The 25444-nt window shown below is 45.5% G+C and overlaps 2 protein-coding genes and 1 long non-coding RNA gene across 4 annotated transcripts; all 3 read right to left on the bottom strand.

The window, feature by feature from the left end:
* Positions 1-1018: 1018 nt before the first annotated feature.
* On the bottom strand, positions 1019-4647 carry LOC131513607 (uncharacterized). Its single transcript, XR_009262673.1, has 2 exons — positions 2511-4647; positions 1019-1314 (listed from the first exon to the last, which is right to left on the bottom strand). It is a non-coding gene; the product is annotated as an uncharacterized LOC131513607 (long non-coding RNA).
* An 838-nt stretch (positions 4648-5485) lies between these two features.
* On the bottom strand, positions 5486-13239 carry ZSCAN26 (zinc finger and SCAN domain containing 26). Of its 2 annotated transcripts, none has more exons than XM_058732699.1 (4): positions 13159-13239; positions 10534-11013; positions 10094-10211; positions 5486-6810 (listed from the first exon to the last, which is right to left on the bottom strand). In XM_058732699.1, the coding sequence occupies exons 2-4, from the start codon at positions 10951-10953 to the stop codon at positions 5909-5911; spliced, it is 1440 nt and encodes a 479-aa protein (XP_058588682.1). In that variant the 5' UTR covers positions 10954-11013; positions 13159-13239; the 3' UTR covers positions 5486-5908. The 2 variants fall into 2 exon arrangements, with proteins under 2 accessions (XP_058588682.1, XP_058588681.1); XM_058732698.1 differs by lacking the exon at positions 13159-13239 and adding an exon at positions 12977-13152.
* Positions 13240-20943: 7704 nt separating this feature from the next.
* Positions 20944-22483, bottom strand: NKAPL (NFKB activating protein like). Its single transcript, XM_058732712.1, has one exon. It carries the CDS (start codon positions 22370-22372, stop codon positions 21164-21166), a length of 1209 nt encoding a protein of 402 aa, XP_058588695.1. The 5' UTR covers positions 22373-22483; the 3' UTR covers positions 20944-21163.
* Between the last annotated feature and the right edge of the window lie 2961 nt (positions 22484-25444).

Consider the following 25444-nt stretch of genomic DNA (forward strand, 5'->3'; position numbering starts at 1 on the left):
TGTGCCTACCAGGTGCTTGGATAGCTCAGTGGGTTAAGCATCTCTTGATCTCAGCTCAGTTCTTGATCTGAGGGTGTCATTTCAAGCCCTGCATTGGGCTCTGTGCTGGGCATGAAGTCTACTTAAGAAAGAGGGATGGGGGCGGGTGGGGGCGGGGTGGGAAGGGAAGAGAAAGACAGAAAAGAAAAAAGGGAAAGATGCTTACCCCTCTGCCTCATTAAGTCCAGTTACAAGAATTGAACGAAGAAAAATAATTGTACAAGTGAGCAAAGCTGTATGTACACGGATGTTCACTGAAATACTGTTTACAGTGACAGAATTATAAACTAAATGACTCACAATGGGAACATATAGAATATTGTGCCACCTATATTAAAAGTTATCTTCCATGAAGACTTTTGGTTATCTGTTTGTCTTAATCAGGGCTGTTTTTGTTCATTTGTGGGCAAGGTTCAGAAACCCAGTCAAACTAACTTAAAAGAAACCTTTAACAGAAGGAAACAAGGGTATTCCCTGGACTCCAGGACCAGCTGGGAGCACAGTGGACCTGAGAAGCTGAGGGCCAGACCTGCTTCTCCTGTCTCTGAGCCTTCATAGGATCCTAGCTTCAGGACTTGCCTTCTTTATTTCTTGCTGGGCTGGTTTGTTTCTATTTGGTTTTTATGTGATCATAAAAATGGTTCGAGCTCTAGATTAGTTTCTTATCCAAATGCCTAACAGAGACCAACCAGAATCTGATCCAGTATCAAACTTCTAGGGGTATCCAAATGACCACACCTGGCTTACAGGTCCCCTCTTGGTCCAATCCTCAGTGGTCAGAGAAGGATCACGTGGCAAGCTGCCAACTCAGGATTATGGCAGATCTGGACTAGAATGGACTGGGAAGATAAGCAAATTGATTGTACTTTTCTTTTACAAATAAAAATTGTTCATGATATTAAGTCCAGTGAGAAAAGTTAAGTGTTTCTATGCTTCAGGATCTCAAAATACATTATTAAGAGATTATATCTGGACCATGAACAGGATGATTTGCTTTCTTTATATTTTTCAGTTTTTACAATTTATGTGAATTTCTATCATAAGTAAACATGAGTTAATTTATTAAGAATTTATGAAGATACAACATGGACAATTATGATATATTAAAAATTGAGCGGAGGGGCGCCTGGGTGGCTCAGTGGGTTGAGCGTCCAACTCTTGATTTCGGCTCAGGTCGTGATCTCATGGTTGATGAGTTCAAGCTCCACATCAGTCACCATGCTGACAGCGCAGAGCCTGCTTGGGATTCTCTCACTCTGTCTCAAAATAAATAAACTTTAAAAAAATACAAAAATTAAATTGAGCAGAAACTGTCAATACTAATCACAATTAGTTTGTACATATATACACATACACACACACTGAATAGTGATTATTTTGATAAGTGAAAGGGTGATTTATTTTTCCCTTTCCTATTATTTCATGCTAGTTTTATAACAGCACATTTATTAATAACATTATGTTTTTTAAACCAGAAAGTGAGCAGGAAATGAAGACACACAAGGACTTTCATTCCACTACTGTTTGAACATTACAGGATACTATCCCAACAGAAATGCTGATCGGTAGAATTTGTTTTTCAGATTTGTTTTAGAGAGCTGTAATACAGCTCATACTTTCTGGGTTCCTGCAGTCTAAACAGACTTCCAACTTTGCTTTAAGAGTGTCTAAGATGTGTTACATTGTGGGGTGCCTGGGTGGTTCAGTGGGTAAGCGTCCAACTTCAGCTCATGCCATGATCTCATGGTTTGTGAGTTTGAGCCCCGCATGAGGCTCTGTGCTGACAGCTCAGAGCCTGGAGGCTGCTTCGGATTCTGTGTCTCCCTCTCTGTTTCTCCCCCACTTGCTCTCTCTCTCTCTAAAATAAACATTAAGGGGCGCCTGGGTGGCGCAGTCGGTTAAGCGTCCGACTTCAGCCAGGTCACGATCTCGCGGTCCGTGAGTTCGAGCCCCGCGTCAGGCTCTGGGCTGATGGCTCGGAGCCTGGAGCCTGTTTCCGATTCTGTGTCTCCCTCTCTCTCTGCCCCTCCCCCGTTCATGCTCTGTCTCTCTCTGTCCCAAAAATAAATTAAAAACGTTGAAAAAAAATTAAAAAAAAAAATAAAATAAAATAAACATTAAAAAAATTTTTTAAAGATGTGTTGCATTGTAAGCAAAACTTTCATCAATACCTGTTATAACATCTGCCCTTTGTTCAATGTTTCTGTATTTAATTTTTAAAAATTTTTAAATGTTTATTTCATTTTTGAGAGCATGCGTGTGAATCAGGGAAGGGCAGAGACAGAGGGAGACAGAGGATACCAAACAGGCTCCATGTTGACAGCAGAGAGCCCAATATGGGGCTCGAACCCACGAATCGTTTGATCATCACCTGAGCTGAAGTCAGACACTTAACCGACTGAGCCACCCAGGCGCCCAATGTTTCTGTAATTTTCAAGAATAGATGAGGAAAGCAGATTATTAAAAGATACCTGTATTGGGCACCTGGGTGGCTCAGTCAGTTGAGCGTCCAACTCTTGGTCTCAGCTCGGGTCATGATCCCAAGGTCATGGGATGAAGCCCCGGTTCGGCTCCATGCTGTGTGGGATTCTCTCTCTCTTCCTCTGCCCCTCTCCCCAGCTTCCTCTCTAAAACAAATCTGAAAAACAAATAAAAAATAAAATCTACCTGTATCCTACATTCGTGTCTAGGCGGTTATGGGTGTGCCCCGGGGGTACCTATGAGAACACCATTTTTCCCCTGGGACCGTGAGAGGAATGAGCTCATTTCAGATGCCAGTGAATTTAGAACCTTTATAAATTTATACTGTGTGTACTATAGTATCACCAGAAAAAAACGCAGAAGTAAAATTTCCAGATATTTAAGGGTAGATCATTCTTCATACTTCATACATTCTTGTCATTGTCACTGCTTTTTCATGAGAATAATGACGACATTCTCTGTTCTTTCCTTCTTAAACTGAACAGAATCAAACAGACTTAAACCAGGACATGGAGCTGAGTGCTTACGTATTAACCTCAGCACAGCCCTCAAAACACACAGGGGAACATCCCTGATATCAACTCAATTTTACCCATAAAGGCAGAGAAAAAGACTTCCTGAGGGATGGCATAGGATTGTGTTTCCATGAAATACCAAAGTGCCTGAAAAGTTGCACTGTTTTTGGGGCGCCTGGGTAGCTTGGTCAGTTGGGTATCCAACTTGGGCTCAGGTCATGATCTCACAGCTCACGGGTTGAGTCCCGCATCAGGCTCTGTGCTGCCAGCTCAGAGCCTGGAGCCTGCTTCAGATTCTGTGTCTCCCTGTCTCTCTGCTCCTCCCCTGCTCACACTGTGTCACTCTCTCTCTCTCAAAAATAAACACTAAGGGGTGCCTGGGTGGCTCAGTCGGTGAAGCGGCCGACTTCGGCTCAGGTCATGATCTTGTGGTCTGAGAGTTTGAGCCCCGTGTCGTGCTCTGTGCGGATAGCTCACTGCCTGGAGCCTGCTTCTGTTTCTGTGTCTCCCTCTCTCTCTGCCCCTCACCCATTCGCCCTTTGTCTCTCTCTGCCTTTCAAAAATGAGTAAATGTTAAAAAAATAAAAATAAACATTAAAAAAAATTTCTTTAATAAAAAAAAGTTGCACTGCTTTGGGGTCAACCCTGTGTGGCTCAGTCAGTTAAGCGTCTGACTCTTGGTCAGTTCAGGTCACAGTCTCATGGTTCATGAGCTCAAGCCCCATGTCCGGCTCTGCACTGCTTGGGATTCTCTCTGCCCCTCCTCTGCACATGCTCTCTCTCTCTCTCAAAATATAAATAAATTTTTAAAACGTTGCACTGCTTCTCCTACAGATTCTGTCCTCCCCCAGGACATGGTACGTGTCCCCCAGGACATTGCTCTCAGTCGGAATGCATACAGCCGGATGCAGGACGAAAGGAAGTGGGTCAAAGACTGCCAAGCGTCTGTTCCGGCCTTCATGCTACCCTTTCTTCTTAGTGACAGAAGGCGGATTTTCAGCTGGGCACCCTACAACCCAAAACAAGACACTCTCCAGACTCCCTTTCCTAAGTTTTGGCGTGCGACATATGTACTTACAGGACGGTTTTTGCAGAAGGCTGGCTTACCTGCGAGGGATCTGTTGTCCCACCTGTCTGCATCTTGCATGTGATGACTGGAGCTTTGGCACCACCAAGGACCATGTGACCACCTCAAGGGCTGATGGTGTGCACTAGCATGTTGGAACAGAAAAGCAGAGGGAGGGCCCTAGCGGTGTCATGGAACCACTTTATCAGTCCTGGACTGCTTATCTCCAGATTATTCTGAGAGAAAAACAAGCTTTCATGAAATCACTCCGACTTTTTTTCCATAATCTATATGCAGCTGAACTAGATAGATCCTCAGCCACACACGAGGCCTCGCTCCTGTGGCAGACTAAGAAGTCTTTCCCAGACACTACACCCTAAGCAGCTACTGCCGATCAGCAAGCAGTGATGATGGTTCATGAGTGGACTCCCTGAAGCTTACTATTCTTATCATTTCCATGACATTTTGGTATTCACAGTACAAAGATCATGATCTCCTCCCAGCTGACTTTACTGTTTGCGTCCAAAGAATTCCAGAACAGGCAACATTTTATTTTTTTTATTTTTATTTTTTTAATTTATTTTGGGGACAGAGAGAGACAGAGCATGAACGGGGGAGGGGCAGAGAGAGGGAGACACAGAATCGGAAACAGGCTCCAGGCTCCGAGCCATCAGCCCAGAGCCCGACGCGGGGCTCGAACTCACGGACCGCGAGATCGTGACCTGGCTGAAGTCAGACGCTTAACCGACTGCGCCACCCAGGCGCCCCCAGAACAGGCAACATTTTAAAACTGCATTATCAGGGAGCCTGGGTGGCTCAGTTGGTTAAGCGCAAGACTTCAGCTCGGGTCACGATCTCACGGTTCATGTGTTCGAGCCCCATGTCGGGCTCTGTGCTGACAGCTCAGAGCCTGGAGACTGCTTTGCATTCTCTGTTTCCCTCTCTCTCTGCCCCTCCCCTGCTCACGCTCTGTCTCTCTCTCAAAAACAAACATTACAAAAAAAATGTTTAAACTGCATCATCAGTATTAAAGGAAAACAGTCTAATTTCTTTCCCCATTTCCTAAACAGTGTCTACGGAGGACCCACTATCCTGATACTGAAGTTTGTATCAAGTAAGACAGTTACTACCTGGATTCACTCAGCACTGTTCATTCACATGACTTATAAAATCTCTCCCATAGCTTAACCTAGATTTCTAACCTGAATGAGTGAAGTACTGTAGCAAGACTAGGGGTGGGAAATGGTAAAATTAGATCGTGTTTGCTTTTCTAAAATGCTTCTGCAGATGGTGGGGGGGGGATGCCAGCAGGGGGTGATTAGTAAAACCACTGGGGGAAAACGTCCACCATTAAACCTGCACTTTAAGACACCTTTAAGAGTGGTATATTTCCAAATGTCATTAGTTTTATTTTACAGGCATTGTTGCTGCACCAGATGTAAAATTATCAACCTGCTCTTGTTCCGTTTAAGCCTATAAATCTGTGGATATGTGACTTGCTGCTGACTTCAAAGCCCTAACTCAATCATGAGGCTCTCTACTACCTGGAGATGCACAATCAAGCATTTACCATGTTAAAGGCTCAGAGAAGTCCTGCAGTAAAGAATGCTCTTGTTCCCACGGTACCCTCTAGGGTCAGATCTCTATGGGCCAAGGCTGAGCACAAGTGGATGTGCACAGCCTCCCGTGTGCCCCCCCCCCCCCAGTGAGTTCTGTGAGGCTAGAATTGGCCGCAGTGACTCTTCCTGACGTGCTGTTTGCTTGTCGACATCCTGTCTGTGATGGTCTCCGCAGTGAGGACGCCCCGTCAAGCCATACTGTCTTTGTGGTGATATCTCTGATGCTGAAAAAGCCCCGACCTCTGCCTGAAGGCTTCTCCGCATTTGTTACACTCATAGGGTTTTTCTTCTTTGTGGATCCTCACGTGCTGAGCCAGGTGGGAGTTTAGGCGGAAGGCTTTCTGGCAAGTGTCACACTTGAACGGCTTCTCTCCGGTGTGAATCCTATGGTGTCGAATGAGGTCTGAAGTCAGACTGAAGGCTTTCCCACACTCATTACAGCGATGGCTTCCGGAGTGGCTGTGGGTCCTCTGGTGGTGGGTGAGGAGAAGGGCCTGGCTGAAGGTTTTCCCACACTCCTGGCACTCACAGGGCTCCTCCTGACTGTGGATTCTCTGGTGTCGATTGAGGTGGGAGCTGCGTCGGAAGGTCTTCCCACAGTGGATGCACAGGTAAGGCTTCTCTCCAGTGTGGATCCGGAAGTGTTCCAAGAGGCCTGTGTTCTGGCTAAAGACCTTCCCGCACTCTTTGCACTGGTAAGGCTTCTCGCCAAGATGGATTTTCTGGTGTCTGACAAGGTGTGAACTCCTCTGAAAGGCTTTCCCACACTCGTGACACTGATGACCTTTCTCTCGAGAGCGGATTTTCTGACGTCCAATAAGACCAGTACCGTGACGTGACGCAGACTCACAGAGCTTCCCTCGCGTGTGCATGCCTTCGTGTGTGACCAGGTCCGAGGGGCGGGTGAAGCCCTCCCCACATTCTGAGCACTTATATTCAGGCTTCTCCTTGGGCTCGACCCGCTGCCTTTCCAAGTGAGATTCCTCAGAACGAGGCTCTATGGGTTCAGATACTTTCCTGGCTGATCCCACTCCTCCACAAGAGTCTGTCTCTGCAAATACCTTCCCGTTCTCAACCCTGGTCTTCTCACCTGAAACATTAAACATATATCACCAATTACTTGGTTTTTGATGCTTTGGGAAAGGAACCTGCATTTAGGAGGAATAAATTTAAATTTTTTTTTTTAACGTTTATTCATTTTTGAGACAGAGAGAGACAGAGCATGAACAGGGGAGGAGCAGAGAGAGAGGGAGACACAGAATCTGAAACGGGCTCCAGGCTCTGAGCTGTCAGCACAGAGCCCGACGCGGGGCTCGAACTCACGGACCACGAGATCTTGACCTGAGCCGAAGTCGGACGCCCAACCAACTGAGCCACCCAGGCGCCCCTAGGAGGAATAAATTTAAATCAAGCCGTGTGTGCTGGTAGAAATGCTGTGGTTGTGTGTGTCTGAACAGGACATACGTGCAAGGGGACACAAGAAACTATTAACAGTGGCTGCTCGGGGGAGGATGGGGATTGTGGTAGGAGGCAGCTTATCCCCATTGGTTTGAACTTTATATGTGATATACACAGCACACAGTTAGCAAACAAGGAAACAGTCTTAAAAGGCCTGCCTATACATTCTTCAAAATGGCTTGTCAGCTGGAGTATAAAAAAATGAGGTCAGGGCACCTGGGTGGCTCAGTTGGTTGAGCGTCCAACTTCAGCTCAGGTCATGATCTCGCAGTTCATGAGTTTGAACCCCGCATCGAGCTTTGTGCTGACAGCTCAGAGCCTGGAGCCTGCTTCAGATTCTGGGTCTCCCTCTCTCCGCCCCTCCCTGCTCACGGTCTCTCTCCCTCCTCCTCTCTCTCTCAAAAATAAATAAACATTTAAAAAAAATTTTTTTTAAAGTGAGGTCAACTGAGGACCTTGGGGCTCATAAGGGAAAGCAACGGAAATGAAGACACGTGGACACAAAGCCCACTGTATCACTGCTTAGCTGTGTAATCTTAGAAAGGTGATTTAAACCCTCTGGGCTCAGTGTCCTCCAGTGAATCAAAACCACTGGACCACAAGACCTTGCGGGTGACATGAAGCTGACAAAAGTGTCTTGGGCTTTCCCAATACCCTTGGACAGCAGCAGCTGCCTTCCTGTGCAGTTCAACAAGACAGGGGACCTCGGTGCTGGGATAATTAGCTCACGTTTCTGGTACGTGAAAGACCGTAAGCAATGTCTGCCGATAACACCTAAGCTCAGGCCCGCAGGCACAGGCGGTTGAAGAGGACAGGAGTGAGAACAAAGACGCAAAGTGAGAACGACAGGCAGGAGCCATTGTAAGCAGCACGAATAACCAGCCAATGCGAGTTCATCGGTGTGAGCCACAGAAAGCAGCAGGCAGCGTTAAGGTGAGAGCATGCGAGAGTCAGTGTAATGTGAACGACTGGCAAGGAGCCGCCAGAGCCCGTGGGTCCCGTGTGGGGCAGGAAGATTCAGCGGGACAAGCCACTTTGTGTGTGTAGGCCCTCTGCAGGAGGGAGGCCGCCCACAGGGGAGGGAGGGGTTACAGGAAGACAAGAGCGATCCTTTACCAGCCATGATATAACGACATAAGCACTAAAAAGAGGGGAATGTCTTGAAACCAGAAAATAACTTGAACTTTGAGTGTAAAATAGCATTTTTCAACAGACCCAGAGGGCAAGGAACAGCGTCAAGGATCTACTGTGACTGCATTTACTTGTTGCATTTCAAATAGTGCCCATCATGGATGACAGGGCCTAAATTCATTTCCGCAAGGCTGTTCACAAAAGTCAGGCCCCTCTCTTTCAGCTACTTTGCTCAGCAAATTTCCATTAGGCGGACCTTTGAACAGACTCAGAAATTGAACAGGGAAGGCGGAAAGAAGGTAAAAGAAGGTTTAGAATCACAATCAGCCATTCATCAAACATTTACTGAGGGTCTGTTCGACCCAGGAGCCATAGCAGACTCAGGAAACAAAACAATGTCCTGCCCTTTTCTGGCAGGAGAAAAAAAGACATGAACCAGCAACAATACGACGTGGTCAAATGGGAGAAATCTTGGAGCTCTAGGAACACAGGTCCTTTTCCACAGAAAAGTCGTCCAGGTTTGGGGGACCTTGGGAAGGTTGAGAAAGGGAGGTCTAAGGCCCTGAAGGAGGAGTACGAATTAGGGAAAGCGAGGACAAATTACTCCAGACAGAAGAAACGTGGCAGGAGAAACTCAGAGGAGACAAACGGCAAGGAGCAAGTGGGAAACAGAACGTAGCTCAGCATGAAGGGGACCCACGGTGTGATAGGGTCACAGGCGGAAGGACAATCCTGATTTGTCCAGGACTCAGGGGACATGCAGTGTGATGGGGCCACGGGGGGACAGACCATTCTCACTCCTTCAGGACTAAGGGGACCCATGGTGTGATGGGACCACAGGGGGATGGACCGTCCTGATTCATCTGGACTAAGGGGACCCGTGGTGTGAGGGGGCCATAGGGGAACGGACTCAGGGGTTCCCAGGACATGGAACCGTCAGTGCTAAAAGTCTCAAGCAAACTGGTAAGGTCACGCTCATAGATGTGAGGCTGAGAAGGCAGTAGACACCACTGCCAGGGAGGCCTCTCTCACTGCCTGCTGGAAGTCACTGCAGGTGGTAGGTTTCTTCTTGGTTTTATTTCTTCCTTTTGATCATGGAATTTTTCAAATGATAAAAAAAACATGTAGAAAAAATAGCCTAACTCAGCTCACTGAAGGGTTTTAGGGACGGGAAGAGCGTTAATGAATCTAACAGTGTAAATGATGGAGAAGGAGCAGGAAGTAAGAATCCCAGCGAAGCACTGAGATGACGCAAGTAGCAGGAAGCAGGATTGCAAGGCCGGACAGAGGGGGAGAAATGTAAGCAACAGAAACACGAAAGGCGGATTTCAATGACGAAGACAATAGAGTAAAAACTAACCTAGGTGACATTTGGAAATAAAAGTGATAATCATACAGTAATTTGAAGGAGACAAGAAAAAATGAGCAATGGAGCACGGGCTGGGTGAGAAACCAGCCATCCTTTCTTTATTCACCCCCGCAGCGAAGGAGGGAAGGAGAAGGCCAGGGCAGCAGAAGTCCTGTTTCAGCTGAACACAAACACCACGGAAGGGATGGGGGGAAATGTGGGGCGACGAGAGTCCTCCAGTCCTGACTGTGGCAGTGACTGCGTCACGGACTGCCTTCCTGTCTGAGGAGACAAACGGACCAGACTCTCAGAGTGCACTCCACCACGTGGACACCGCACCTCGACAGAGCCACCTCAAGACAAACACGACAGCGGGGCCTCGGAAGGGACGCCGATGCCCACCTCTCTCCCGCCCTGAGACGCAGCTGCTTCTTACCCTTGTCTCCTTCAGGCTCCAGAACTTCACGCTCCGGCTGGGCGCGCCGCCCCCGCACTGCTTCCACCGGGGCTGCCGCCCCCGCCAGCATCATCTGCTCTTCAGCCTGGCCTGGGTCCTAGGGACATGCGGGGACATGCAGGGACAGTTAGGGACCTGTGGGCTGAGGAGGAAAGTGCTGTTCAGAGAGACACTCCCACGTGAGAAGAAGAAGGAGAAAGCCCAGGGGACAAAGAAGAGGCTGGGGAAGCAGCACGGCCGGTCCCTCCCAGGGGACAGCAGGTGACACTGTGGGACGAGCCAATGGCTCTGAGCACCGGACTGGAAAGAACCCGAACAGGAGCTCCGCAGGCCGTCCCCGGGTGCCCAGCTCATGCCCTCGCCTCCGGCCCCAGGTCCCAACTCCTGCTTTCCTGCAAAAGGGCACATCTGGTCCTCACCGCCTGCTTTCCGGCGTCTCCAAGCTCTGGCTGCAAATCCTCCAGAACAACCACCACCTCGTCCCCGCTCTCCGGATGGTGCTCCCGCACCCGAGCCTGGAGCTCGGCGGGCAGGATGGTCAGGAACTGCTCCAGCACCAGCAGCTCCAGGATCTGCTCCTTGCTGTGCGTCTCGGGCCGCAGCCACTGGCGGCACAGCTCGCGGAGCCTGCGCAGCGCCTCCCGGGGCCCTGTGGTCTCCTCATAGCGCAACTGCCTGAACTGTTTGCACAACGGCTCCTGCCCCGGGCCTGTGCCGTCTCCCGGCAGCCGGACTCCCTGTTCCCCAGTAGAGTGGGGATCCCCCTTCATGGTCCGAAGCACCTCCTTCTTCAGATTCAGAGGAGCTGGGGAACGGGCGCCAAGCGGTGCTGTCGCCATCCCCAGTGTCAGCGTGTTTGCTCTCTCTGCTTCAGAAAACTTCCTTTTGATGGTCTCCTCCTGAAAATGTAAAACCAAGAATCACGGAAACAATAACAGTAGTAGGAACAATAATAACAACAGCAACACGCCTTGGTTGGGCTTATACATTTGCAATAATCGCTATCAAATTTTCTTTCTCTGAAACAAACATTCCTAAAAATGGAACACACATACAGAATGAGAAAACTCTGTTCTACAGAAGATTGCCGGCTGACAGAGCGGGAATAACACATCTGAAAAACCACCATTTTGCAGCTTGACGAAATAACCAACTGAATCCAGGACCACATGGGCAAAGGCACTGGGCAAAAGAACTGGGTAAAAGGGCATTCTCACGGTCTCAAAGAATCATCATGCTGTGTATTAATTACAAAAGGAAATAAATGGAGATGTCTGGCAGCCACAAACCTAATCAAATGATCAAGCCTGGCAACAACAACAGACAACTACTGACCTTCTGCCTTATCACTTATGCAGCATTTTCACTAAATATTTAACATGAATCTAATAATGAGGAGACTTTCTGATAAATCCCAAAGGAAGCTTATCAAAAAAAGACACGGACTCCTCAAAACAGTCGATTTCACAAAAATAAAAAGTATTGTTCTGGATTACACAGACATCTAAATGAATTGTGAAAAATGGCTCCTGGGTTTAAAAAGAGCTATAAAACCCAGTTAGGCTCCAAATACAGCTTGCTGTTATATAGTCCAGGATGTGTGCATGGTAAGTCCCAGCTAATACATACATATACGTTTTCTTTTGGTCAAAAAATGGACCTAAGATACAAAAAGTCAAATCCAGAGCACCTGGGTGGCTCAGTCGGTTAAGTGTCCGACTTTGGCTTAGGTCATGATTCCCCAGTCTGTGGGCTCGAGCCCCACTTCTCGCTCTGTGCTGACAGCTCAGAGCCTGGAGCCTGCTTCGGATTCTGTGTCTCCTTCTCCCTCTGCCCCTCCACCGCTTGAATTCAGTCTCTTTCTCTCAAAAAAAAAAAAAAAAAAAAAAAAAAAAAAAAAAAAATTAAAATTTTCTTATGACTAGTGAACTTTCAGTTCCTCAGACTTTCAATGCTCTCCTGTTCCTGGGTCCTCCCACGTCTTACTCCTTCCTGGAACACTCCTCATCGTCCAATTTTCTCATTTGTGCCCACACACCCTTCATGTCTCAGCATAATGAAACAATAAGCCAGCACAACTGTCGCATGTACTTTTTTTAATTTTTTAATGTTTTATTTATTTTGGGGACAGAGACAGAGCATGAGCAGAGGAGGGGCAGAGAGAGAGGGAGACACAGAATCCGAAGCAGGCTCCAGCCTCCGAGCTGTCAGCATAGAGCCTGACGCGGGGCTTAAACTTACGAACCGCGAGATCATGACCTGAGCCGAAGTCAGACGCTTAACCGGCTGAGCCACGCAGGCGCCCCATAACTGTTGTATGTACTTTACGAAAGTTATGCATTTAATCCTCACACAACTGCATCTAATCCTCACACAGCTGCATCAAGACACGAGTGCAAATTTCACTGTACAGAGCAAGGTACCGGGACACGGACAGCTAAATAACTGACACAAGGTCCCAAAGCTCAAGCCCAGATCTTTCCTTCAGTAGCTCTTGCAGCCGCAGGCCAAACCCTTGGACTGATCGTTGCCTTCTTTCTCACAATGCACATCTGCTCCAACAGCAAAGCCTGCTGGCTCCACCTTCCAGGTAGGTCAGCAATCTGGCCGCTACTGACCACTTCTCTGGTTCAAGAGCCCCTCGGGTCTCATCTCATCGTGAGTCCCCAAGTACAGATGCCCTCCAAAACCTCCACACCACCCCGCACACTGAGCCCCGCCCACGGTGGCCTGGTGGCCTGGCTACTCCTCCGGTGCGTCAAGCAGGCGGTTCCCTCTGCCTGAAAGCTCGTCCCCCAAAGGCCACATCGGTCTCACCATGTCCTCCAGGTTTCTGCTCCAGTACCAGCCTCCGAGGCTTACCTTCGATAGGGATTTAATACTGCGCTCAGGGGACGACGCCTGTGCAGCCGACGCTGTGCCCAGTTCAGCTGACATCCCCCGCCCCGCTCCTTCGTCGCCGAGCGTTTCCCTGCACCCGGGGCCCCACTGCCCCCCAGTCTCGGCCGCAGGCCCTCCCCAGCCCCAGCACTGACACTACGCACCCGACAGCTGACGAGCAGGCGCAGCCACGCTCGCTCGGCACCGTCTGCGCTACGCGCCGAGCGCCAACACCCGCTCCCCAGCGCGACGTCGCTTCCGCTCTAGGCACGCGGAGGACCGCGGCTCGATGGTGTCCGGCTCAACCCGCCCTACCGCGGCGTGCAGGTGCGCGCGCCAGCTTTTCTCTTTTTTAAGCCGGACTTAATTTCCTTCAAATAAAAACAGGCTAGCCCAGTTCAGTGTTTCCCTGACGAGCCGTCGTTTCCACTTTGCTGCTTCATAAATTAAACACGGTCACATACTTTTCCATTTCTCCCCGATTTAAATAGTCGTTAAACACAATGGCCAAAAAAAAAGTCAACGCATGGGGTTTTTCCCCTTTTTTCATAGTAGCAAAGATCTGAAGATTAAATTGAACAATGAAAATGTATTTGGACTGGAATATTTAAGGTAATGAAATTTCAGTCTATTACTGTAAAAGGATAATCTACAATACTTTGCAATGAATGTAGGTTTCAGGGGAAAAAGCATTAGCTATCACTTTACCAAAAATTCTACAGAAGAATACAGAATATTCCCTCTTGTTCATTTTACCAAAAACTGTATTTAGAGTCTTTGAATGAGATAAGTCCTTTTAAAAATCTAAACAAACGTCTGATTAATTAGTTAATAGTTTTGAAAAATCATTAAATATCAGACTAATCATTGTTTTATGACAGGTAATTTATTCAGTGTCTTCAGCATTGAAATGATCACAACAAAAGAAAAAAAAAAACAAAACACGTTTCATTGTGACAAGGAGAGTTACCCTTTCCTCCTTGGGTGCCAGAAGCTTGGAAGTATCTTTTAAAGTAGCAATGAAACATGTTCACTTTTTTTTTTTTGGGGGGGGGGGGGGGGACAGAGAGAGACAGAGCATGAACGGGGGAGGGGCAGAGAGAGAGGGAGACACAGAATCGGAAACAGGCTCCAGGCTCCGAGCCATCAGCCCAGAGCCCGACGCGGGGCTCGAACTCACGGACCGCGAGATTGTGACCTGGCTGAAGTCGGACGCTTAACCGACTGCGCCACCCAGGCGCCCCGAAACATGGTCACTTTAAAACTTCCTAAGGCAAACAAATCCAATGAATGCAAATATTTTACTAATTAGAACTTAACATTTTCTCTTGAACAGAAAACTCATGTCTGATTTTCTCTCTTTCTAAAGAAGGGCTTATATATTTTACACAAATTATGTAAGGGATAACTATAAAATTTAATTTAAAAAGGAAGTAAATAGGAGTGCCTGGGTGGCTCAGTCACTTGAGAGCCCAGCTCTTGATTTCAGCTCAGATCATGATCTCACGGTTTGTGGGATCAAGTCCCATGTCACGCTCTGTGCTGGCAGCATGGAGCCTACTTGTGATTCTCTCTCTCCCTCTGTCTCTCTGCCCCTCCCCCTCTCGTATTCTCTCAAATAAATAAATAAACAAACAAACAAATAAATAAAAGTTTTAAAAAAGGAAGTAAAGATCTTAACTCATTTACTGCCCCTTTCAAACTCCCTACGATGGCTGGCTTCTTAAATGTCACTCATAGTATCAAGGCTCAGATTATTGGCATTGTATTGGATATCCCGTGAAAATCAAAACCAGTAATGCAGGTTAACAAAGTATTTTTACAAAATTCAAGGTGCGCATTTTTAAGTAGTCTGTATCTTTTGGAAGGGGTAGATGTAGATGAGAATAAATAAAAATGCTACTTTTACCACGATAGTCTACATGTTGCTAATAACAAAAATCAATTTTCATATTTGAGATTTTCATTTTCCAGAATTATCTTTAGTTTTTTTTTTTTTTTTTTTAATGTTACTATTTGTTTTTGAGACAGAGACAGGGCATGAGCAGGGGAGGGGCAGAGAGAGGGGGAGACAGAGAATCTGAATGAAGCAGGCTCCAGGCTGTGAGCTGTCAGCACAGAGCCCAACGCGGGGCTCGAACTCACGGACCGTGAGATCGTGACCTGAGCTGAAGTCGGACGCCCAACCGACTGAGCCACCCAGGCACCCCCAGAATTATCCTTATTTTTGTAAACAAAATGGTGGTCTGTATGTTTTCATCAGGTCCATTCTTAAGATATTAAAAATAAGTTTCCTTTTCTATATGATCACTAGAGGCACAATTGCGTTACAAGTCATGCTACCGTGCTATAGCATAAGATTAGCAGTTATCTTTTTGTAATGATGCTTTCTGCATTTCTCTCTGCTTCCACCTGTACAGCAAGATATTATTATTCTGAAATTTTTTTTTTAATTTTTTTTTTCAACGTTTTTTATTTAGTTTTTGGGACAGAGAGAGACAGAGCATGAACGGGGGAGGGGCAGAGAGAGAGGGAGACACAGAATCGGAAACAGGCTCCAGGCTCCGAGCCGTCAGCCCAGAGCCCGACGCGGGGCTCGAACTCACGGACCGCGAGATCGTGACCTGGCTGAAGTCGGACGCTTAACCGACTGCGCCACCCAGGCGCCCCAATTATTCTGAAATTTTTAAAGTTTATTTATTTATTTTGGGAGAGGGAGAGTGCAAGCAGGGAGAGAGAGGGAGAGGAGAATCCCAAGCAGGTTCTGTGCTGCCAACGAGGAGCCTGACACAGGGCTTGCTAAAATCAAGAGTCAGATGTTTAACCATCTGAGCCACCGAGGTGCCCCATCATTATTCTGAATTTTAAATAGAAAATTATGTGACCAGTGAGTGGTACAAACGACCAAATACCTACAAATGAGTCCAATAAATTTAATTCATAGTTTAATATTAGGAAATCTATAATTCTTTTCAACGTGTATTTATTTTTGAGAGACAGAGAGAGAGCGCGCATGCTCAAGAGAGAGAGTCGGGGAGAAGCAGAGAGAGAGGGAGACAGAGGAATCAAAGCTGGCTCCGCACTGATAACTAAGAGCCTGACACAGAGTTTGAAGCCATGAACCTCAAGATTGTAACCTGTGCCAAAGTTGGACACTTAACAGACTGAGCCACCCAGGCGCCTGGAGATCTATAACTTTAAACCATCTTATTAATAGGCAAATAAAGAAAAATCCTATGATCCCTAAATGCTAATAAGTCATTTAATAAAATTTGACATGCATTTCTGATTAAAAGGGGAAACTCCTAATAAAATAGGAATAGATGGATACTACCTTTATATGCCAAAACCATATACATCTCAAAAAAAACACCCTCCCTCAAGACTGTGAAATCTTACAAGGATTCTCATAAAAATGCCCCTGAATTTGTTAAGAATAAAAAGACAGCTATTTGCCAAATTAATAATTTCTTACTCCCTAAGTTGCTTATAGCTATAGGTAGAAAATATCTCCTCTTGTGCTAAAGAAGAAGGAGAAGGTGAAGAAAAGGAGAAAATCTACCGTGAAATCCTCATTAGAACCCCTTATTCCAGTGGAGGAGTTTTTATATCTCATGAAACACTATTTTACATAATCCCCCAAAGTCATAAAATAATGGCTCATGGTAAAATTAACGATGTCTCACAAAATTTATGGATTGTAATTAAACAGCAGTAGCCAATCTAATTTGCTTTCTTGGGCTGTTTCTCAGTACTGAATAAAACTAAGTGTAGGGGTGCCTGGGTGGCTCAGTTGGGTGAGCATCTGACTCTTGATTTCAGCTCAGGTCATGACCCCAGGGTCATGGGATTGATCCCCAAGTCGGACTTCAGGTTGATCTGGAGCCCGCTTAAGATTCTCCCTCTCTGGGGGGCGCCTGGGTGGCGCAGTCGGTTAAGCGTCCGACTTCAGCCAGGTCACGATCTCGCGGTCCGTGAGTTCGAGCCCCGCGTCAGGCTCTGGGCTGATGGCTCGGAGCCTGGAGCCTGTTTCCGATTCTGTGTCTCCCTCTCTCTCTGCCCCTCCCCCGTTCATGCTCTGTCTCTCTCTGTCCCAAAATAAATAAAAAACGTTGAAAAAAAAATTTAATAAGATTCTCCCTCTCTGGGGCACCTGGGTGGCTCAGTCGGTTAAGCATCAGACTTTGGCTCAGGTCATGATCTCACGGTCTGTGGGTTCGAGCCCTGCGTCGGGCTCTGTGCTGACAGCTCGGAGCCTGGAGCCTGCTTCAGATTCTGTGTCTCCCTCTCTCTCTGCCCCTCCCCTGTTCATGCTCTGTCTCTCTCTGTCTCAAAAAAATAAACGTTAAAAAAAATTAAAAAAAAAAGATTCTCCTTCTCTCTCCCTCTTCCCCTCTCCCCTTACTCTCTCTCTTAAATAAATAAAGTAATAATAATAATAATAATAATAATAAAATAAAAACCCTCAGTGTAACTCTGGTGGTTAATTCAAGCTATTTGATCTGTTCAACTGGCTCCTTGAGTAGAGTTTAGTAAACAATGATTCTGATGGTTTTTGAAGCCTAAATATGACACAAATTTTTTGTTGTTCTGTTTTTCTTCTATTCCACAACCCATAACCATGTACTCTGGGCAACACTACTTAAAAAGGAAAAAAAGTTCTACTGCCTTTTATTATCTCCCCTGAGACAACATGATCTGTAATCAAATTATAAATCTCACAGTCTTGTTTTAAGGCAGATATATTGGCAGGACCCTAATAACAACATTAACCAGCAAGTCAATCCTACTGATGGCACGGAATACTGTCATGGGAACTCTGCTGTGAGCATTGCACTGTGTGTTGCATTGTGTGTATTTTATCATTTTGGCAAAACCCTCTAATTCTGCCTTGCCTTCTCAGAAGGCACAGCTCCTCAGCTGCATCTTTCTGCCAAGTGAAAAAGACAAAGATACTTAATTGGCTAGTATTAGGGAATCTTTGGGCCTTAAAGAACAATATGATCAAGTGTTTCCCAGAAAAGCTATTCAGAAGGCAGACAAGAGGGGAGATATTTCCAAGACATGTGAGAGAGAGAGAATTTATTTGAAGAATTCTTATGATTAATAAGAAAAGACCAACAAGCCAGTAGGAAAATGGACAAAGCCTATGTGAGTACTTCACACACACACACCAAAAAAATTATAGGACTCATATATATACGTATATATACATATACGTGTATGTATATATATACGTGTATATATATATATGTATATGTATATATATACGTATATATATATATATGAAAAGATGCTCAACTTTGCTCTTAAATGAACATAAAAAAATAAAATGCCACTTTTCACCCATCAGATTGGCAAAGATCAAAAGGTTTAGAAGTACAATATTGTTGATGATATAGGTGTGAGAACTGGTAAATTTTATTTGGAAAGCAATGTTGCAATCCTATTAAAATGTAAAAACACATAGAACTTAGATGTGACATTCTTAAACTTTTCCTGAACACCCTTTTTAAAATTTTTTTTAAAAATGTTTATTTATTTTTGAGAGAGTGAGACAGAGCGTGAGTGGGGGAGGGCCAGAGAGAGGGAGACAGAATTGGAAGCAGGCTCCAGACTCTGAGCTGTCAGCACAGAGCCCAACGCGGGGCTGGAACCACGAACCGTGAGAACGTGACCTGAGCCGAAGTCCGACCCCAACCGACTGAGTCACCCAGGTGCCCCTCCTGAACACTCCTTCAAAAATGTCCCCCAATTACTGTCTCTAGTCCTTTATTTTCTTCACAGCATACTGCAATTAATACATATTGTCTGTTAGTTTTTTAAAGGCCTGTCTCCTCCAGTAGAATGTAAAATTCTGTGATGGCAAAGATCAAACTTAATTTGCTCTCTGGTTTACAGCCAGCATAGTCCCTAGTATATAAAAAGCACCTATTAGGGGCACCTGCGTGGCTCAGACGGTTAGGCATCTAACTCTTGGTTTCAGCTCAGGTCATGATCTCAAAAGTTCATGAGTTCAAGCCTTGCATCAGGCTCTGCACTGACAGCACAAAGCCTGCATGGGATTGTCTCTGCCCCGCCCCAGTGCTCTCTCTCAAAATAAATAAGTAACTTAAAAAAAGAAGACACTATACACATTTAAAAAAAGAAAAGCACTTAATAAATATTTTCCTTTTGATCCAAGAACTCTACTTCTAGGTGGCCATATCCACAAAGATTTTCACTACACTACTGTGTAATTGCAAAATATAGGAAACATCTTAAACGTCCAATAAAATATGGTCCTTTCATTCAATATATTATGAAGTCATTAATTAAAAAGAATAAGGTAGATTTATATGCACTGATTACAACATCTCCAAGATATATTAAGTGAAAAATTCAAGGTGTTAAGTCCATGCATGTAATGCTGTATGGTTTGTTTCTAAAAATAGAAATATACATATGTAACACTGGTTTTTAGTAGTGTTGCCCAACCCTCTTTGGGGAAATTCTCGAGGTAGTGTGGTCCGGCGTCAATGTCATCTACTAGGAGGAAAGTGCCCTTCCGCATCACACTGCCTGTGAGATTCTAGAACCCCTTCACCTTCAGTTCTGTGGGGCTTAGTAGGGTCTTGAGCCTTGAAAAGGGAGTTTACTCTCTTTTTCTTCTCCTTCTCCTCGCTTCTACTTCCCCTTCTTCTTAAGAGATAGTGCATGAGCCAGGGAGAGGGGCAGAAAGAGAGGGAGAGAGAATCCCAAGCCTGACATGGGGCTGACATGGGGCCCAAGTCCTGGGATCGTGACCTGAGCTGAAATCAAGAGGTGGAGCGGATGCTAACTGAACTGAACCACCCAGGTGCGCCACAGGGCCCCTTTTCAAATGAGGTAGTTTGCCTAGTGATGAAATGAAATCTTAAACTTCAGGCAGATGTCACTGGATAAAAACAAAGGTTTATGAGAGACCATGAGTGGAGCTCACTCTAAAGTCTTCTCCAGTACTGCTGCTAGCCAGGTTCTCAATGTCAACTCTGTTGTCCATGAGGTCCCTCCTGATCTCCTTTCCATGAGCTCCACCAACTGCATTCTTCTTTATACCTTCTCATTTCTTTCCTTGTCCTCTTAGTCTAAGGTGGCAGCTAATCCACTCTTTGGAAGACCCAAGCACCATGGACCTTCATCTTTTCTTCTTTGTATCTATTTTATGGATAAACCCTATGTCCCCTCCAATCAGCTATTCCCCAATATTCAAAGCCAAGCTTCAGCAAAATTTTGGCTTTCAGCACATGTATTGGTTTTTAGAAATCATTCACAACTATATTTGGCATTTTTTTCGTTGCCTATCTGCCTTCCAGTTCTTCCCCATGTATGTAGCCTATAAACTGACTATACCTATAGCTCCAGGAGTGGGCCTATTTCCATGGCAACAGTACATTTTTTTGAGAGTAGGCATGTAACTTAAGCTAATCCAATCAGGGTGAATCTCAGGATCCTTATTTGGAATGCCAAGACAGAAATGTTCTTTCTTCAGAGGTGGACCAGGAAGTATATAATCAAATCCAGGACCTTTGGCAGCCTTTTTGTTATTTAAGGGAAACTAGCCTCAGGAGGAAAATGACCCATGATGAAGAAGAAAGCCAAAGTCGCATAAAGCCACACAGGACACCCATTCTCCTGGAGGACTTTGCAATTTCATGAGCCAGTAAATCTTTACTTTTTAACACCAGCTGTTAATTGCAACCAGAAGTCTACATTCAATTGAATCCTCTCTTCTTTCTGGGGTTCTTCTGGTCTTCCTTGGGGCAAATGAAGGGCTCCATAAGGCCCTTCAAGAGAGAGAGAAATCAGAGCAAAAGGGAAAATAACCTTCAGGTTAATATCGCCAGCCTTTATCCTGAAATATGCTTGCATAGACACAGAACTTTGAACAGACATAAAAGACATCAAAAAGATTTCTTTGGGGAGAAGAATTAGCGACTAGGGTAAAAGACCTTTTATTAACTTCTACTATAGCATTTGAATATTTTTCAAACTATGTGCACATATTAAGTTAAAAATAAATACAGATCTCAGCAGCTTTTTCTTGAAGGACTTTCTAACATCATAGATACAGTAGCACCGTTAAGTCTTTTCATATTGTTTTGATTACATAAAATTGTTGTTAAAGTCCCACTGTACAACACAAAGTCCTTACTTGTCATCTTTCCCTCTTGTCTTTCTGTACACCATCTCTCGGAAACTGGCTAGAATCTTATTCTCTCTCTTTCGTCTTTCTTCTTGGTTAAAGGATGCAAGAGCTCTCTTCTCATCAGCACTGTAGATCTGGTTCTCTTTACGCAGTCGTACAGCCTCCATTCTACGATGCCTGCTACCACTCATGACATAACCTGAGCATTCAAATGAAGCAATCTCTTCACTTGTCAGCCCAATTTCACCTCTTCGTGGGATTCGCTTTCCAGCTTTCACATATTCAGCCATTGCTGCACCTTCACCTGGGAGCAGAGCATGGCCATAGTTCAAAGGTTTCTCATCTTGAGAGATATGTATTACAGGTGCTTCTGGACCTATTAGATCCATGGTATCTGTAATCTTTGACTGCTCAATCCAGGTATCTTCTGGCAACTCCCCTTCTGAATCTTTAAAGCTTGAGTCGCTGGATTCTTTCTTAGTCTTCTTATTCTTCTTTTTCTTGGTTCTTTTTGCCCTGTGTTTCTTCTTCTTTTCCTTCTTCTTGGCTCTTTTGGCCCTCTTTTTATCATCAGAACTAGAATTAATGTTGGAGTCTGAATTACTATCACTATTATCAGAATGTTTCCTATGTTTCGTTTTAGACTTTTTCTTTCTTTTTTTCTTGCTTTTTGAACGACTGGTATTCCCCTTTTCTTCGGAGCTGGAATCTGAACTGCTGGTCTCCTGACTCTTTACCTCTTCATTCTCCACTGGGGTATGTTCATCAGAATCCGGCTCAGGAAACTTTGGAGAGAGCCCCCACACCTCAGGAGCTCCCAGCTCCCCAATCCTCTCTCTCTCTTTCAGCCACCTCTGACGATAGCTCTCCTTCTCCTTCTCATACTCTTTGGCCCACTGCAGGTCGCCCGCATAGTGGTGGTGATGGAAGCGGTATCCGCCAGAGTGGACGGAAGAGGACGAGAACGCGTAGTTGCGGGGCCCCGAAGGCTGTGCCCGAGACTCAGATCGGCCCAGCGGACTCGGGTCGCCAACGCCCGACACCCCCCACGAAGGCCTGAGGCCCTCGCGGCCGCGGGAGTGAGAGCGGGAGCGGCCTCCACAAGGGAAGCGTCTGGCCACCGCGGACGGCGGGCTCCCCACAGAGCTGCGTCGCCGCCTCCGAGAGCCGGCGGCGTCCTCGGGATAGCGGGACTGGGACACCGGGGCCATGAGCCACGCCTCCACCGGCAACCAAACGGCCAACGCCGAGCAGTGGCCACGGAGACTGCGTACGAGCGGCACTTCCCGCCCACGCAGGCGCCACAGCAACGGTGCCCGCAAGGCTTCCGCTTCCGGTGGGTTGGTAGGAGAAGGCGTGGCGCGCGGGCGAGGGCGGAAGGCGTCAGGCCGTAAGGTTTCTCTGGGGCATTTGGTGGAGATGCGCCGCGCCTCTCGCGGTTCCGATTTGCCTGCGCTGCCCTTGGCCCTCGGGGACGCAAATAGAGGAATTTGCGCCAGTGACCCTTATACTGTTCAAACGTCTCCTACTCCTCTTGGGTATTCGCCTTTAACCATCTTGATACCCTTCAAGTCTCCATGCTCCCCTCGGTCCTCTTTATCGTCACCCCTTGGTGGGAGCCCCTTACTTCCCGTGCTCCTTTTGTTGATCCCTTAGAAAGGAACCTGTCCACCAGTTTCATGGCGGAAGCACGTTTATTGACTTCAAAACCCCACTGTTCCTACTGGAAGCAAGCACCAGAACTTTTGGAATCAAAAAGTTTAAGCTCAGCCTCTGAGCCAAGTGAAGACCAGAGGCATGATTTTAATTCTTAAAATTCACAGACGTTTCTACCCTTGAAATGCAGGGAAGCATCCAACCCCGTCTTGTAGATGTCTCCTAATTTGGTTAATTTCTTCAGGAATTTTGTGGTTGGGAACCAGTTTATGCATACACTGTGTTCACTGTCTGAAATGGCTAGCATTTCATGCAAGATCATTTCCCTCTTAGCTTAAAAGGTACATAGGCATTACCATCACCTTGGTTGTCTGTAGTTAAGTTGACCTCAGTTATTTAACAGACTTGGAAAGTGACAAAAACTAAATCAGAATTTAGGTATAAGTGCTTTCCTGATGCTAAGACTCTAAACAGTGAAGTGGGAAATTAAATCGAATAGGATAAAATTAGATTTTTATAAATTTATCAGCAAGATGCATGGAAGTTGGCAAACTGCAAACTCTCAAACTTGATATCAGTATTCCCATCGCCTATCACTTCCTGTGCAGATATACTAGGTATCTCCATGCCAGCACGAAGGCATTGACCCCATGCCGCTTCATATGTGAGATGACTGCAGGAATAGGACTATATCCTGGAAAGTCCTTCCAAGCTAGCTGCTGACTCCTTCCTCCTGGCCGTCTACGTGAAAAAGTTCAGACACTGGGCTCCTACCATTGAGTATTACGGTGGCTACAAGACCTCTGATCTTCACCCCTTGATCAACCAGTTGAACATCCTGCTGATTTTGTGTCCTTGCAATAAGCTGGAGACTCTGCATTCCAAGTATTCTCACCAGATCTTCTTTGAAGTCACCAAAATCTCTCCCTTGGACGTTTTGAAGCTGAAGGAGATTTTGAACTATGCTAATTCTGAGGCTGAGAATTCACTCCGGCAGCAGCCAACAGGGCCAGGCAGGCATTTAAATAGGCTATATTTATTCTATCATTGAATTTGTCTTTTGATCACTTTTCTCCATTTTTATTCTGTTTGTCTTCCCAAACTGATAAAATTGTAAATACTTACGTTTTTTAATGAAAGAAAATAAAGTATTATAGTATTTGATTAGAAACTGAATAAAAGTTAATTTTGTTAAAATATATAATTAAATACATTTTTGTAACACAGGTCTTCTAACGGGAAGAATAAATTTTTTAAAATACTTTTAATGTTTATTTATTTTTGAGAGAGAGAGAGAGGGAGACAGAGTGTGAGCGGGGGAGGGGCAGAGAGAGACAGGGAGACACAGAATCTGAAGCAGGCTCCAGGCTGCAAGCTATCAGCACAGAGTGTGATGCGGGACTCGAACCCACAAACTGTGTGATCATGACCCGAGCCAAAGTTGGATGTTTAACTGACTGAGCTACCCAGGCGCCCCCCAAAACTTTTAACACTTACTTATTTTTGAGAGACAGAGAGAGACAGAGCATAAGCAGAGGAGGGACTGAGAGAGAGAGACAGACAGACAGAATCCAAAGGAGGCGCCAGGCTGTCAGCACAGAGCCTGACACGGGGCTCAAACTCTCCAACTGTGAGATCATGACCTGATCTGAAGTTGGACACTTAACTGACTGAGCCACCCAGGCACCCTAAGAGTATAAAAATTTTTTTTGAGGAATAATATTTTGCTGAATTGCAGTTCTACCACTGTAGAGTGAAAGCAGCTATAGACAATATGTAAATGAACATGAATGTGTTCTAATAAAACTCCTTATAGACACTGAAATTTGAATTTCTTTAATTTTCACATATCACAAACTTTTATTCTTCTTCTGATTTTTCCCCTATAATTTAAAAATATAAAATTTCTTGCTAAGGCCATACAAAAACAGGCAGGGGAACAATTTGGTCTGTAGGCAGTAGTTTGTTGACCTCTGATTTAGTAGAGAAAGCAGTGGTGTAAAAAATATGACAATAGGAATAAAAATAAATGCCTACCATAACTTTTGGTGGTGAGAGTCTCTTATTTTCTTAATTTTACTTATAGATGAGCAAATATCCATTCAGATAGAGCACAGAAATGTATTGAAAGATCTTTCTCAAAATTTCTCAAAATTGTTTTACATAAATTTCCCCCAAATATTAAAAAAAAACTTTCAAACCTACAGAAAAGTTAAACACCGGCATATCCTTTACCTAGATTCACTAATTGTTAAGATTGTGTTTCTTACTCACTGAAAGTTAGACATTATGATGCTTCACCCATAAATACTCCACTAATCAATGTCTAAGAAGGACAATTCTCCTTCACAACCACAATGCCATCATTATTCTTTTTTTTTTTTTTTTAATTTTTTTTTTCAACGTTTTTTATTTATTTTTGGGACAGAGAGAGACAGAGCATGAACGGGGGAGGGGCAGAGAGAGAGGGAGACGCAGAATCGGAAACAGGCTCCAGGCTCCAAGCCATCAGCCCAGAGCCTGACGCGGGGCTCGAACTCACGGAGCGCGAGATCGTGACCTGGCTGAAGTCGGACGCTTAACCGACTGCGCCACCCAGGCGCCCCTGCCATCATTATTCTAAAGAA

The sequence above is a fragment of the Neofelis nebulosa genome, chromosome 6, assembly GCF_028018385.1.
Source record: "Neofelis nebulosa isolate mNeoNeb1 chromosome 6, mNeoNeb1.pri, whole genome shotgun sequence".
Lineage (NCBI taxonomy): Eukaryota > Metazoa > Chordata > Mammalia > Carnivora > Felidae > Neofelis > Neofelis nebulosa.

Coding starts and splice junctions, on each gene's coding strand:
- ZSCAN26 (XM_058732698.1), bottom strand. CDS start 13,051: ATGTCAGCTGAACTGGGCACAGCGTCGGCTGCACAGGCGTCGTCCCCT. Junction 10,212..10,533: donor GAGACGCCGGAAAGCAGGCG/GTGAGGACCAGA, acceptor GCATGTCCCTAG/GACCCAGGCCAGGCTGAAGA. Junction 6,811..10,093: donor GGAGCCTGAAGGAGACAAGG/GTAAGAAGCAGC, acceptor TTAATGTTTCAG/GTGAGAAGACCAGGGTTGAG.
- NKAPL (XM_058732712.1), bottom strand. CDS start 22,372: ATGGCCCCGGTGTCCCAGTCCCGCTATCCCGAGGACGCCGCCGGCTCT.